This window comes from Seriola lalandi, unplaced genomic scaffold (assembly GCF_002814215.2).
Source record: "Seriola lalandi dorsalis isolate HSWRI2012SDOR001 ecotype SW California unplaced genomic scaffold, Sedor1 jcf7180002054373, whole genome shotgun sequence".
NCBI lineage: Eukaryota > Metazoa > Chordata > Actinopteri > Carangiformes > Carangidae > Seriola > Seriola lalandi.
In genome coordinates, this window is record NW_019524926.1 from 80,855 (window position 1) to 94,191 (window position 13,337).

The 13,337-nt window shown below is 45.4% G+C and overlaps 2 protein-coding genes across 2 annotated transcripts in view; one reads left to right on the forward strand and one right to left on the reverse strand.

Annotated features, from left to right (window-relative positions):
• Positions 1–2,593: 2,593 nt before the first annotated feature.
• zbtb1 (zinc finger and BTB domain containing 1) lies at positions 2,594–10,917 on the reverse strand. The gene is made up of 2 exons (XM_023408800.2): positions 10,760–10,917; positions 2,594–7,906 (listed from the first exon to the last, which is right to left on the reverse strand). Exon 2 carries the CDS (start codon positions 7,900–7,902, stop codon positions 5,842–5,844), a length of 2,061 nt encoding a protein of 686 aa, XP_023264568.1. The 5' UTR covers positions 7,903–7,906; positions 10,760–10,917; the 3' UTR covers positions 2,594–5,841.
• zbtb25 (zinc finger and BTB domain containing 25) overlaps positions 10,887–13,337 on the forward strand; it is a 7,187-nt gene continuing 4,736 nt past the window's right edge. The window contains exons 1-2 of the mRNA XM_023408802.2: positions 10,887–10,958; positions 12,926–13,056. The gene's annotated coding sequence lies outside the window, so the exon portion shown is untranslated. The remainder of the gene's footprint in view (positions 10,959–12,925; positions 13,057–13,337) is intronic.

The window sequence follows — 13,337 nt, forward strand, 5'->3', positions numbered from 1 at the left end:
TTCTGGCAAACTCCAAGCGGGCTGTCATGTGCCTTTTACTGAGTAGAGGCTTCCGTCTGGCCACTCCCTACCATAAAGGATTGATTGGTGGAGTGCTGCAGAGACAGTTGTCCTTCTGGAAGTTTCTCCCATCTCCACAGAGGAACGCTGGAGTTCTGTCAGAGTGACCATCGGGTTCTTGATCACCTCCCTGACCAAGGCCTTTCTCCCCCGATTGCTCAGTTTGGCTGGACGGCCAGCTCTAGGAAGAGTCCAGGTGGTTCCAAACTTCTTTCATTTACGAATGATGGAGACCACTGTGCTCTTCGGGACCTTCAATGCTGCAGAAATGTTTTTGTACCCTTCCCCAGATCTGTGCCTCAATACAATCCTGTCTCTGAGATCTATAGACAATTCCTTTGACTTCATGGCTTGGTTTCTGCTCTGACATGCACTGTCAACAGTGGGACCTTATATAGACAGGTGTGTGCCTTTCCAAATCATGTCCAATCAACTAAATTTTCTTTAGTCTTTAGGTAGACTCCAATCAAGTTGTAGAAACATCTCAAGGATGATCAGTGGAAACAGGATGCACCTAAGCTCACTTTTGAGTGTCATAGCAAAGGTTGTGAATACTTATGTACATGTGATATTTCAGTTTTTTATTTTTAATAAATTTGCAAGAATTTCTAAAAAAACCCTTTTCGCTTTGTCATTATGGAGTATTGTGTGTAGATTGATGAGAAAAAAAAGGAATTTAATCCATTTTGGAATAAGGCTGTAACACAACAAAATTTGGGGAAAGTGAAGGGGTGTGAATACTTTCCAGATGCACTGTATCTGGACTATCAGGTGCCCATATACAAACACAGACATGCATACCTATACTAGGGCTTAATGTGCAGCCCATACATATACACACCCTTGCACATATATATATGTACAAGAATAAAAAAATATGTTTATGTCATAGTTTCATGTGTAATATTTAAATAATCTCCTCCACATGATGATTCGTTGTCTGATTAATTTTGTTTGCTTCTTTTTTTCCAGCTTCTTTTCATCATTATTGATTTTGTAAGTTCCCTTTTCCACATTCTGTGTCTTCTACTGTTTCTAACCTCATGTTTCCTCTGGGACATTCCAGCTTCTTCCAGCTCTGTTATTTGTTTAAGAGCCGTAATTCTCCGTCATCAAAAACTCGACCATCACCTGAACCATCGAGAGGAGAAACGCGTTTTAACTAACACCTGTCTGTGTCAGTGAAAGTCACAGTTTCACACAATCACTTACATACAGGTGCAGCTCTGACGCACATGCACGCTATAATATTATCATGTGTTATTGTGCCATCTGCTGGTCACAGGCTGAACAACAACAATACAAACACTTACATGATAGAACAGTTTACTGAGCGTTGAGTTTGTTGTTGATGACCATTGTTTGTTTGTTCATCACCGGTGTGACGTTGTGACGTGTGTTTGTTACATGTTTCTGTGTCTAGAGACAACAGCTGTAAATAACTCTTCACCGTCTGTTTGAAATAAAGTGACTGAACACACCTGTCAGTCAGAGTGACGGCTGCAGCGTCCAATCGTCTGGTCGGGATGGTGGAGGTGGGTGGGACTTCATCCTGGTTTATAGGAGCAGCAGCAGTGTGAGCAGTCTGACTCACAGCGCCTCCCTGTGGACAAACAGTGAACTGCAACATGACGACAGGTTTCCACACATTAAAAAATAAGGTAGTTCATGTTTGTGCTGTTACCCACGATGCCTTGTGCTCCCGATGAAAGAGCTGAACATGTTGGATCAGTTCTAGTCTATTTAAACTGTTCTCATATTTATTGTAGACCTGATGACATCAGACCAGAACCAGGTCAGAACCGAGTCCTTCATGTCTAATTAAAAACTCCTCATGCGAAAGTTGGAGCTGCATGTTTTTGGGCTAAAGCAATGCTAAGCTAGGTAAACGACTAGCTGACTTATCAGAAATAAAACTATCAAACCAACATGTTTCAAACACCTGCCACTCTGACTTTCAAAATAAAAGTCTCTGGAGGCGTCGAGTAGTTCAGTTGGATGAGCATCCGGCCCATGTGTAGAGGCTACAGTCCTTGCTGCAGTCGGCCCCGGTTCGAGTCCCGCATCGGACAAGCTCTTAGCTGATTGTCATTCCCCCTCTCTGCCTCCCTATTTCCTGTCTCTCTCTACTGCACTGTCAATAAAGGCACAAAAAGCCCCCCCCCAAAAAAAATAAATAAAAGTATCTGTTTCTGCTGCTGGAAGGTTTTACGGTTTCAGCCAGTGTGTAAATAAATGTGAAGTCAGTGAACTACAGCTGTCACACAAACAACTTGAACCTGATGACAGCAGCTGCTGATTTTAAACTTTAACCCATAAACGACTTTTTCCTCAGTTTATGATTTCGGAAAAATGAGTCAGAGACAGCTGAAAAAACTGAGACACTAAAATAAGCTCTACAAATGCCACTCATCATTAGACAGTTTCTCTACGGGGCCCAAAATATCACAATGCCTTCATTTTCAACATTTAACACAAGATAAACAAGAAAATAAACTGTAAAGAGTCAGAAGAGAAAAGGCGGAGCCATTGGTTCACAAACAGAAATTCACTTGGTTTATTAAGAGCTTCAGAAAGGCTTTTTATCCAGACATCAGAGCATCACACCACCTGGACACAGACGGACAGCCGATGGACTGACAGTCCACCGGCTGAACCCTCCGTCTCTGTGAGGACTTCCTGGATCGACTGCAGGTCTACGTCCTGCTGCAGGAGACATTTTAATGAACCGATACTCATCTACAGTCGAACTGAGGTGATCCAGGTCGACGCAGCAGAAACTGTCCAGTACATTTAGTCTTCTTTCTAAACTGGTTCCAGTCAGTACTGATTCTGAACTGGTCTGGGCTAGACTGGATCTATTTGAGCTGGTTTTGAAGCGACCTTTGGAAGTAGCCTGGGTTTTATTAAAGTGGTTTAGTTTGATTCTGAACTGGTTTAAGTTTGTTCCAGGTAGCACTGAACATGCATCAGATCCAGATCTTTAGTAGTTCAGAGGCTAAACTGGTCTACAGACAGACTGACTCCACATGGACTCAAATCCTCACAGCTGATTGTCCAAACACGGGTCCAGGCAGGACGAGTTACTGCACAGGGACATCTCAAGAGTCTTAGACTGTTATTACCTTAAATTAACCATTAAACCTTCAGACCTGTTTTAATGCAGCTGCAGGAATCCAGGACACGGGGTCCAAACTGGTCTGGCCTGGTTCTGTAATATCTGGGTTAGTTTGAAGCGGGTTGAGACTGTTGGCAGTCTGGTGAAGTTGGTTCTGGCTCGTCAGTTCTAAGATATTTGTGTTGATGGTTTAAAGGAGCTGAACCTACTGAAATGTTGGTTTTAGTTCTGTTTGGAACCAGTTTAAACCACATATGAACTTGTATGGGTTGGTTCTGAAGTGGTCTGACTTGGTTCAGAACCGGCCTTCCACCAATTTTGGGTTCATTCTAAACTGGTTTTAGACAGGTTCTGGACTGGTCTGGGCCACATCCTCTTAATTGCCTTTAAATGGGTCTGAACTGGTTTCGGCTGCTTCATTTCGGATGAGGGCACTACAACTGGTTTAGTTCGGAACCAGTTTCAGCTGAATCTGAAATGCTTGGGTGTGTTGAGGTCATTTTGAAACTAGTTGGGACTGGTTTTGAATTGGTTTGTGTTGGGTTACACATGGTTTAGACTGTTTAAGGAACTGGTTCAGGTGGATTCTGAACCAGTTTGCGTTGGTTGCTGGTTTAGGATTCTTTATAACTGGTCTATGGTGTTCTGTGTTAAATGGTTTTGGTTTTTGTGAACAGCTGGACCTGGTTTGAAGTTGTTCTGATCATCTGTGGTGTGATGTTGTGACACCAGAAGACAACTGCAGTGAAAACCACTTCACAACTCGATAAGGCATCAGAACAAGTCCGAGCATGACGTCAACAACTCAGTCTGGCAGCTCAGTGCCAACACACCAACTCTAGTGTTTTGTTGTTGAACTTTTCATAATCTGCCGTTTACAGATTCACCTTGAAAGGGGGGGGGGGTTCTTTATCTGCCTGTCCATCCCCCATCAAGCATCGGCGTGAAGAGGACAGTAAGGAAAAAGACTGAGACGCGCACTGCTGCTAGTGTGCACCACTGTTACAGTAAAGGCACCGATCACAGAGCATGTTGGACGGTGAGTAAACGTAAAGGGAAGGACTCACAGAACAAAGCATCAGGAAGCTGAGGTCACACTCTGCTGACGACATGAAACCTCCTTTAGTATTCTGGGACATCAAAGAGAAGGTCGACCCGGAGCTCGCGGCCCCTCTGAAACACTGAGAAAGTCTTCCACGGACAGTTCACTCCAAAACAAACTCCACTGAGCGTCTTCACACACACAACCCCCCCCCCCAGGCCTAAGTCCTGAACCCTCACAGACCTGACTGACTCACCTGGTCAGTGATCGAGAGGCTGCAGGGCTCAGACTGGTATAAAGAGGAATGGGAGGGCACTTACATCACATTACCTTGATGAAGTCAAAGTACACACACTTGTGAGTTGGGGACGTTTGATTTTACATTTTTGTTTCCTCCCTTGGCTGCCTGTTTGTAAACAAAACAATGTTGATCAGATCTGAAGACAGCAGATTATGAATTCATCATGTGATCACATGACAGATACCAACACAGGTGTGAGCTGTGTCTATACTGTCATGTCTTTTTTCTTGTAATGCTAACGTTAGCGTTAGCTCCTTTCATGCCTGTTTGTTAACCGTTCTTCTTCTCTCTTATTATTGCTTCTGTTTTATGGCCATTGTTTATTGTTTAAGCTTCTGGGCAACCCTTGGTAACTACGGTAACCCCCGTGTTTAATGTCACAACTTTGGTTAAATCCATCAGGGATTGTGCCAGCTTTGACTTTTATCACCACGTCCTCCATCTTCTTCCTCCGTCACCGTGCGGTGGTCAGACTGTCACAGGATCAGGAGCGTAGGTCCGTGTTTGTTTTGGAGTGAACTTCCCGTCTGACTGCGAGTTCACACTGCGAGCAACACAATCACGAACCAGTCGGGTGGAGAGGCATGATGGGAGTCTCCACCCACCAACATGACTTTGGTACATTCTAGTGCTAAAATGATTTGTCGATTCACAGATGAGCAATAATGGTTCAAACTCCTCCAGTGTGAGGATCTGCTCTCTCCCTTTGCTTGTTTTATTTCTTTGGGTTTCTACAGCTTTAAGAATCATTTTGGACGGAGGGAACTAAAGATCTGTTCCTGTGTGATTCCAAATTACCTGATATCTAAATATCACATTTATCACCTGTATAAAAAAAATCCAGATCTTTATAAATATTCTAAATAATAATATACAACTCGTTAGCTATTAAGCTGGTTAGCTATGATGGGTGTCTAACACCACCTGTGACAACAGCCGGCCAGGTTTCTAAACTTGATCGTTTCCCGCCTTTTGTGATTGTTTCATCTACAGACGTTGATGCTGACAAACAAGACAAGGAGATGTCTCATAAAATCCTAATTCAAAGCTGTGAAAATGTGATGCGTGTTTTTCTGAGCTGTATTAACTTAATGTCACCTTATCAAAGCAAGAAGCTGTAGACTGATACACAGAGCCGTTACTCAGCGACCAATCTCCAGCCTGCTGCTCGCAGTATGAACGCCCGTTTAGGTTATGCATATACTTAAAAAGTGCAGATTAAAAAGTTGTCTTTTTGGGGTTCAAGTGCATACATTTGTTCTCACATTTATGGCTTTTTAAGTAACAAACTAGTATAAATGCAGACGGTTTGGGTCCTTCCTATAGTCTCTTGGTGTGTTTGGAGTTATAGTGGCTCCTCATGTCTTTACGGAGGCGGAACTTCTCTCCACAGACGCCACAGATGTACAGGTGGACGTCCATGTGTTTCTCCAGCTGCTCTCCACCGGGGAAGATCTGGAAACACACCTGGCAGATGGTTTCCCCGGCAGACAGGTGGGAGATCATGTGTCGAACGTGGTCGTGTTTGAGGAAGGTTCCCTGGTCGCAGACCGGGCACACGTAGCGCGCCATGCCTTTGTGCATGTCGGTGTGCAGTCTGAGCTGACGTTCACGCAGGAACTGCTTCCCGCAGGTCTGGCAGGTGAACTGCTTCTCCTTGGTGTGGACGGTGTAGTGTTCCCGCAGGTGGCAGCGCTGGTAGAAGCCTTTGCCGCAGATGCTGCAGAAGTGTTTGCGGCGATGATCTGGTTCGGTGCCCTCCTCTAGCAGCACCGGGCGGAACAGCTCCTGGTCGTGGCAGGACAAGGCATGCTCCAGCGCCAGGCTCTCGTTCTGGAAGAGCAGACCGCAATGAGGGCAGGCCAGGTCGGCGGCCTCCAGCAGGCCCTCCTCCATCCCCTGCGGCTCCTCCAGCAGGGAGGCCTCGTCCTCCCCGTGGGAGTCCGACTCACCGCCGTGGGATTCTCCACAGCGCTCTGCGTGTTCCTGGAGCTGCCGGCCTTTGATCAACACCTGGCCACAGCGTCCACAGGCACATATATGACCCATGTGGTTGGACAGGTAGTGGGCTGACTTGTCCTCCTCCGTTAACAGAGCACCACACAGTTCACAAGGGGCACAGTCGGTGTCCTGCTTCTCGTCTTTGACTTTACGAAGCTTCGCAGGAATCCCTGAATCATCGCTGCTGGACATGTGGCTTTCAAAAGGCTCGCTGCTGTTCTCCAAACCTGAGACACCGGGCTCTGGTTCACGGTCCGATGACTTTTTCTCCTTCAGCAAGTCTTTCCGTGTGACGTCACTGAACCGTGTGCTACAGTCTCTGGCGGTGTGCTCGCCGACCCGGACCACCTCGATCTCAGGGAACATGCTTTCTTCTGGTTCTGTCTTGATGGAGATGCTTCTAGTCGACCCGGGCTCGCCATCTGTCCCGGCTGCCACCGACCTGATGGTGAGGTCAGAGTCGGCCTTGGACTCAGGCCAGTCGTCCTCGCCTTTACAGAGGACCCTGTGCTCCTCTGTGCTCTCAGATGCAGAGCTCTCAGCTTTACTCGAGTCGTTGTCGCCTTCGGCGTTACCTCTTGGAGGATGATAGGCCTTCCGGTTAGTGCAGGTCAGGATGTGCTCGATTAAAAGCTTCTCGCAGCTGAAGACGAAGCCGCAGTCATCGCAGGTGTAGGTTCGGCCGAACCGAGGGCGGTCTTTGAGAGTTGAACTTCTGCCGCTGGACCTCTTTCTCAAGTCACACGGCTGCTCCGCCGCTCCGTCCACAGCTGGTGGCGCCACCATCAGAGGGGTGTTCACCACCTCCTCAGCCACCGCCGGCCTGGTGACCGTTGCTGGAGCAGCTGGACGTGCGACGCTGCTGTTAACAGGTTTCGGTAAACGCTCCACTTCCGGCGCAGCGGGCCTCTGCTGCTCGTACATGCGTACTCCAAACATCATTTTCCCGCCGGCGGGGCCAGTGGAGGAACTGGATGAGGATGAGGACGAGGCCGAGGAGGACGGGGTGAGGTTGGAGCTCCTGATGTCCCTGAGATCCTCCAGTGAGTCGGGGATATAGTACATCTGCAGGTACGCCATGGAGGCCTTGAGCTCGTCAAACTCGTAGCTCCCCACGACAATGCGTCCGAGGTACATGAGCTGCAGGATGAGGTCAAAACACTCTGCGCTGATCTGCATGTTGCTGAGGTCCAGACGGCCCGCCCCCTGCTGGTCCCGGATGAACATCATCCTGAAGTAGGAGCTGCAGGCCGCCAGCACGGCCTTGTGCGCCCTGAAGTAAATGTCACCGATAGCGATGAGGCAGTCGCACAGGAAGCCCCACTCCCGCTGGTTGTTGAGCTGCTGGAGGACGTGATCGCTGTGGCTCGGCCTCGCCATCGCCCTGCAGACAACAAGAGGAAACCATGAAGAGACACATTAAACGGCTGCATTCTTTCTGCTGTGAGGTCTCTCTGTGGTCGACTTATGCTGCAGAGTATTTCACAACGTTTGTCTGGTTGTGCTCAGCGAGGCAGAACCAGCTCTCAGTCCCGTTATGACTCATCAAGATCAGACCTGAATAATGACGAGATCTGACTCAGCAAACGTTATCATCACAGATTACCTCAGAGGTCAGGGGATTTCTCAACACTCAGTCCAACTCTTTACACACGGGCCACAACAAACAGTTTTTCTCTCTTCTGGGTCCCTTTAAATATCTTTCATCATTCTGTCCACATTTCTGAAGTTTGCTGTTTTTATGTAAATGATTTTATATCAAAATTTTACACCAACATAAAAGTTTGATTTGACAAGAGACTCGTTCAATCATTGCACAAAATTCATAGCACAAATCTCAGGCTGAAACAGATTAGTTTTTAATCTCATCACAAAACACGACTGCCAACGCATTGTGAAACTACATGATGAGCTACAGATGGGGTGATGGAGGAAGAGATGAATGACAGAGTGAGACATCCTGCAGAACACCGAAACCACTCAGCTGCACAGATTTGATAAGGTGTGAACTGATATCCCATGTAGCCGCCACCTACGATCTATATGAAAAACAACATCAGTCCCATCATTCATACATCGTGTTGCTGGAGCCCAGGACTCTGACCAGTCATTTTGTTTCCAGTTCACCTGACCTGCATGTGTTTGGACCTGACACACCTGAGCCCTTTCATTACAACTGAAACCATGTGTTGATTAATCCATTGTAAGAAAATTAGTTGGCAACGTGTCATTTCCTCTCAGCCCAGCAGATACCTGTTCATACACCATCTGTTCTCAGCTAAATTCATATTGATTATCAGGATGATCATCGCTCTTTTAGCATTGCTATTTACTGATCGTTCTAGTTCTGGTCTCTACATCTTCCTCTGAAGTATTTTATTTTAAAAAGTATAGTTTTAATTTATTTAACTGTTTAAATAATGATATTCTTGCAGAACAACTGAAACTCACTCAGCCTGAACTGTGCACAGAGCTGATGTCTGTCTCCGAGCTGCTCAGATCAGTCTGCGGCTCCGTCCACATGACTACATTTTCATTTTGAAACTCATCTCTTTTCCTATATTTCCTCCTCCGCCCGCACGACTCCTGAGTTTCTGAGCACCGAACGCTGCTGCAGCTGTTTTAGTTTGAAAACTCTGGGGTTATGTTTTATTTTAAAAACTGTCATCAGCCTGGACTACCAGTGGTGAATACAACATGATAATGAATGACAGTGTTACTGACCTTGTTGTCTTTGCAGCAGCTGTTGTTCACTTACATTCTCTGTTTTAATGCTAAAACTGTCTCTGCTGTTCCTCCTTCAGAGGATTTACTGCAAAGGAGACAATCTACTTCCTGCTTACAGCGGCTCGCACATGCTCAGTGAATGTGACTGCTCAGGTGTGTGTGTGTGTGTTTTCAGGTGTGTTCGTGTGGACGTTGATTGTTTTAGTTTGAAAAGTGTGGACATAGCCCGAGCCGTTTCCTCCTCTGACACTGTTTACAAACTGACTTCATGTCATCTAGACCTGGTCCCTGATGACCCACCACCTGCGGTTCTGTAGAAAAACAAGACCCGTCAGAATTTTGGTTCTGACTCGGTGTCGAAGTGCCAGTTCTTGTGATGTCGCTATTATCAACTGATCTGACCATTGTTTTCTCTATGAATCCTACGGTCATTAAAACGACAGAATATGGCCGACCGCTGCCACCACACTTCATGTTCGTGACCTCTTATACAGAGCAGTTTCTACCTGTGACCTATGACCTCTCATGGCAGCTGTCAGTCGTTTCCATCTCCTCATTTCAATACAGATCCATGATTCTCAGAAAAAGTTAGAGATATGGATCAAAATCAGTTTTCATCACTGAGAAGCTTTTCCTGTAAAACTACATGACCCAGTTGATGGACTGTGATGCTGGTGCGACAGACTGATGGCTCCAGCTCCATGAAGCAACTGTAACACAACTTTAAACTTTTCACTTGAACGTTTCTGCAGAAAGTTCCTCAGGTTCACGTTGACAGTCACTGTGATTCTGTGTGAAACAAGTTGTTCCAGTCACGGTGAGTCGGTTTACCGTCAGCTCACCGTCCGCCCCCGCAGCAGGGCTACCGCGGACATGCGGGTGGGGGGACACACACACGCACACTCACGCATTCATCGGCTGTCAATCACCGAGAAACCCGCCGTTAGAGGCCCGACAGAGGCCGGAGAGAAGCGATGAGTATGACCACTGAGGAGAGGAGACTGGTTCGGGAGAGGCCGCACCGACGAGCTAAAATGGAGATCACAGCTCCGCGGCGGTTAGCTGCGCTAAACTAGCTGCTGTTAGCCTCGACCACACCGGAAGTTAAAGCGAGTACACCTCCAAAATAAAAACAGGAAAAACATGACGAGTACTGAAATAATTGGAATGGGGTTGTACAGCGTGTTCACACAGACACAAAGTAAATTACAGTTTATTTAGATAAGAATCAGACCGTTAATAAGAAAACTTCATTTAACTGAAGCCTCTCAAAACGCTTGAACCCGTTCATTCATTACAGTATCTTTTATTTTGAAAGGCCAGGCCGGATGTAGTATATTTTAATGCAGTATGTCGACGGCACTCAACGATCGCTCTCCCGCAAACAGCCCCGCCACCCCCGCACTGCCGCCCGCATTCAGCTAGCACCGACAGCAGCAGGCCGCGGGGATGTTTTTTAGTTTCCTCGGCCAGACGGTTCCAAGGGCCGGACAGAAATTCGTCGACTCACCGTGGGTACTGGAGGCTGGCAGAGGAGCTGCTGCAGTCGGCGGCGAGTGTGTGAATGTTCCCGGGGCCCCGGAGGCTCCTGTCCGGAGGTTTGTTGTGTTCAGGCGGGGAGAGGAGACGAAGGAGAAGTCTCTTCTTCTTCTCCTCCTGCAGGATGAAAGAACTTCCGCACAGACTGCCGCTCCGTCAAACCATACACAGTAAGGAAATCCGAAGAAGAAGAAAATGGGACTTCCGGTCAAATACTGGCCTTCAAAGTAATGTTGATCTGGAACAGCCTATTTGAAAAGATTTATAGAAGTATAGTTTATTTTCCGAAGAATTAAAAGATAAAGACAGAGAAACAGAACAGCCGTAGAGAGAACGGACTGATTTAATTTTACTCACTGTTAAAAGCTAAATCATGTTGTCTGTTTGTGTTTTATTATTTTTTATATTACCCTGCGATTTAACAGATAACTTGTCATTATCAAAACAGTAATATGTAGATAATACACACAGAATTGTTTAAGTACATATAAACATCCACATATAAATTCACTCCACTAAAACAAAAGCCCAAAATACAGTAAACTGAAGATTCATTAAGAAGGAGAATTGTTTCATGAGTTGATTTCTCCAAAAATTGTTTTTCTTTAGTTGTTTCTGACCTCATAATTACGTTTTGGACAGTTTCCTCAAAAATAAAAGCTTTGTTATTTGCTATTTTATTAATGGTTGTTTGTTTAATGAAACAAGTCTGAAACCATCAAGTATTTACATACATTACAACATGAAACCACAATTGGAAAGGAAATATTTAAAATGCTATATCTCACCAACTATATACAAATGTGACCATTATTTTGAAAATCTTAACAGGAAGTATGTTATTTTAAGTCTAACTTGGGGTGAATCGAGGCCGCGTGCCAACCGGATCCATCAGAGACGAGGAACAAGTGAGGTCTCACGCTGAGCTGATTTTCAGGAACCAAAAGACTCAAATCAGAGATGTGATGAAGCACTGACCTCTCACTCTGTTTCATTATTTCAGTTTGTGTGTTCAGATGTAAAAACATCGTCATTCCTGTTTGAAGAGATGATTTGATGACGTAAACAGACATTATTATTATTGTTTTGTCTGTGACTTCCAGGTGAACCAAACATCTTTAAAGTTATTATCACTACTGGAAAAAGGTTTCCCTGACCTAACAACAAACTACACAAGGTGGTTTCATTACGTCATCAACTTGTCTCATTAGACATACTAAGAGAGCCAGAGAGATATCAGAGTCCCCTCTTCCAGCTGCTGCTGAAGCTCCGCCCACACACACCAAAAACAATCTGGTCCAACCAAATCATCTCAAAACATAACGAAAATTAGATCAAATATTGGAAAGTAAATTAGGCAGAACAAGCTCCCCAGGGAGGCCAGGCTGTGTTCACTTTGTCATGAAAGAGAAGCTGAGACAGAATCTCACTTCCTATTATATTGTGACAAATATAAGGATTTGAGAGAAGTTTTCTTTGAAAAAATATATCATATATATCCTGAGTTTATCCACCTCCCCCATCTTCAGAAAAACTGTCCTATCTATGGGGAGAAAAGTCAATCGCTTCATAATCTGAGAGAAACAAGTTCTGTAGTACATGTTTCTGTGTGATTACATCTGTAAAAAAGGCCTTTTATTATATTGTATTTAATATTATTGTATAATCATTCATCAATCCTCTATCAATGTTTACAATTTTCTGCACTGCTTTGGCAATATATGTTTCTGATCGGTCATGCCATTAAAGCTTATTTGAATTTGAATTGAGAGAGAGAGAGAGAGAGACATCAATACGAACCAAACAATAAAACTACAATACAAAGACAATAACAAACTTGATCGATTGATTGATTATTACACATGTAAACACAGTGACATCACAACATGATGATTAAACTGGCTCCACTGTTGAACTCTGATGACATCATCACGTGTTAGAACCTGATCATGACATCATCAAGTGTTTATAATGTTTTGTCTTTTTATAACAAAAGTAAATAATGATAATTATCATTATTTAGATTTTTATCTGATTAAACATCATTTTAATAAATAAAAGTCACCGTGTTTCAGCTCCGTGACGCTCTGACGCGTCTTAATAAATCCGTTATTGATTATTGATTATATGTCGGTAGGTAACACAGTTGGATCACGTGACCAGCCCCTTTGACCCTTCCTCTCGCGAGATGTGACGCGGCTTTTTGCGAGATCACCTCTGCAGCAACAAATCGGCTCCGGTCCTGAGACAATCTGCTACATTTCTGCGGTAAGTCTGATTAACGGCGGCGGGCACGCTGCGCGTGCACGGCGCACACAAGACAGAGGGTGTGTGGAGGGCGTGCGCACGCGCCCGTGTGTGCGCGTGTAGGTTGAATGAGGACTTGCGTGTGGCTGAATGTGGAGGAGACAGAGGATGGAGGAGGCTGCAGCCTGATGCGCGCGACAAGAATGTGCACGCGCCGAGTCGTGGTGTTGTTTGTTTGATCGCGCGGGGTGTCCAGTTTCCGGTGTGTTTGGATAAGGGCCGGTTTGTCAGACTCTGAAGAC

What these genes read in the sequence shown, in the direction of transcription:
- zbtb1 (XM_023408800.2), bottom strand. Translation starts at nt 7,902, where the DNA reads ATGGCGAGGCCGAGCCACAGCGATCACGTCCTCCAGCAGCTCAACAAC.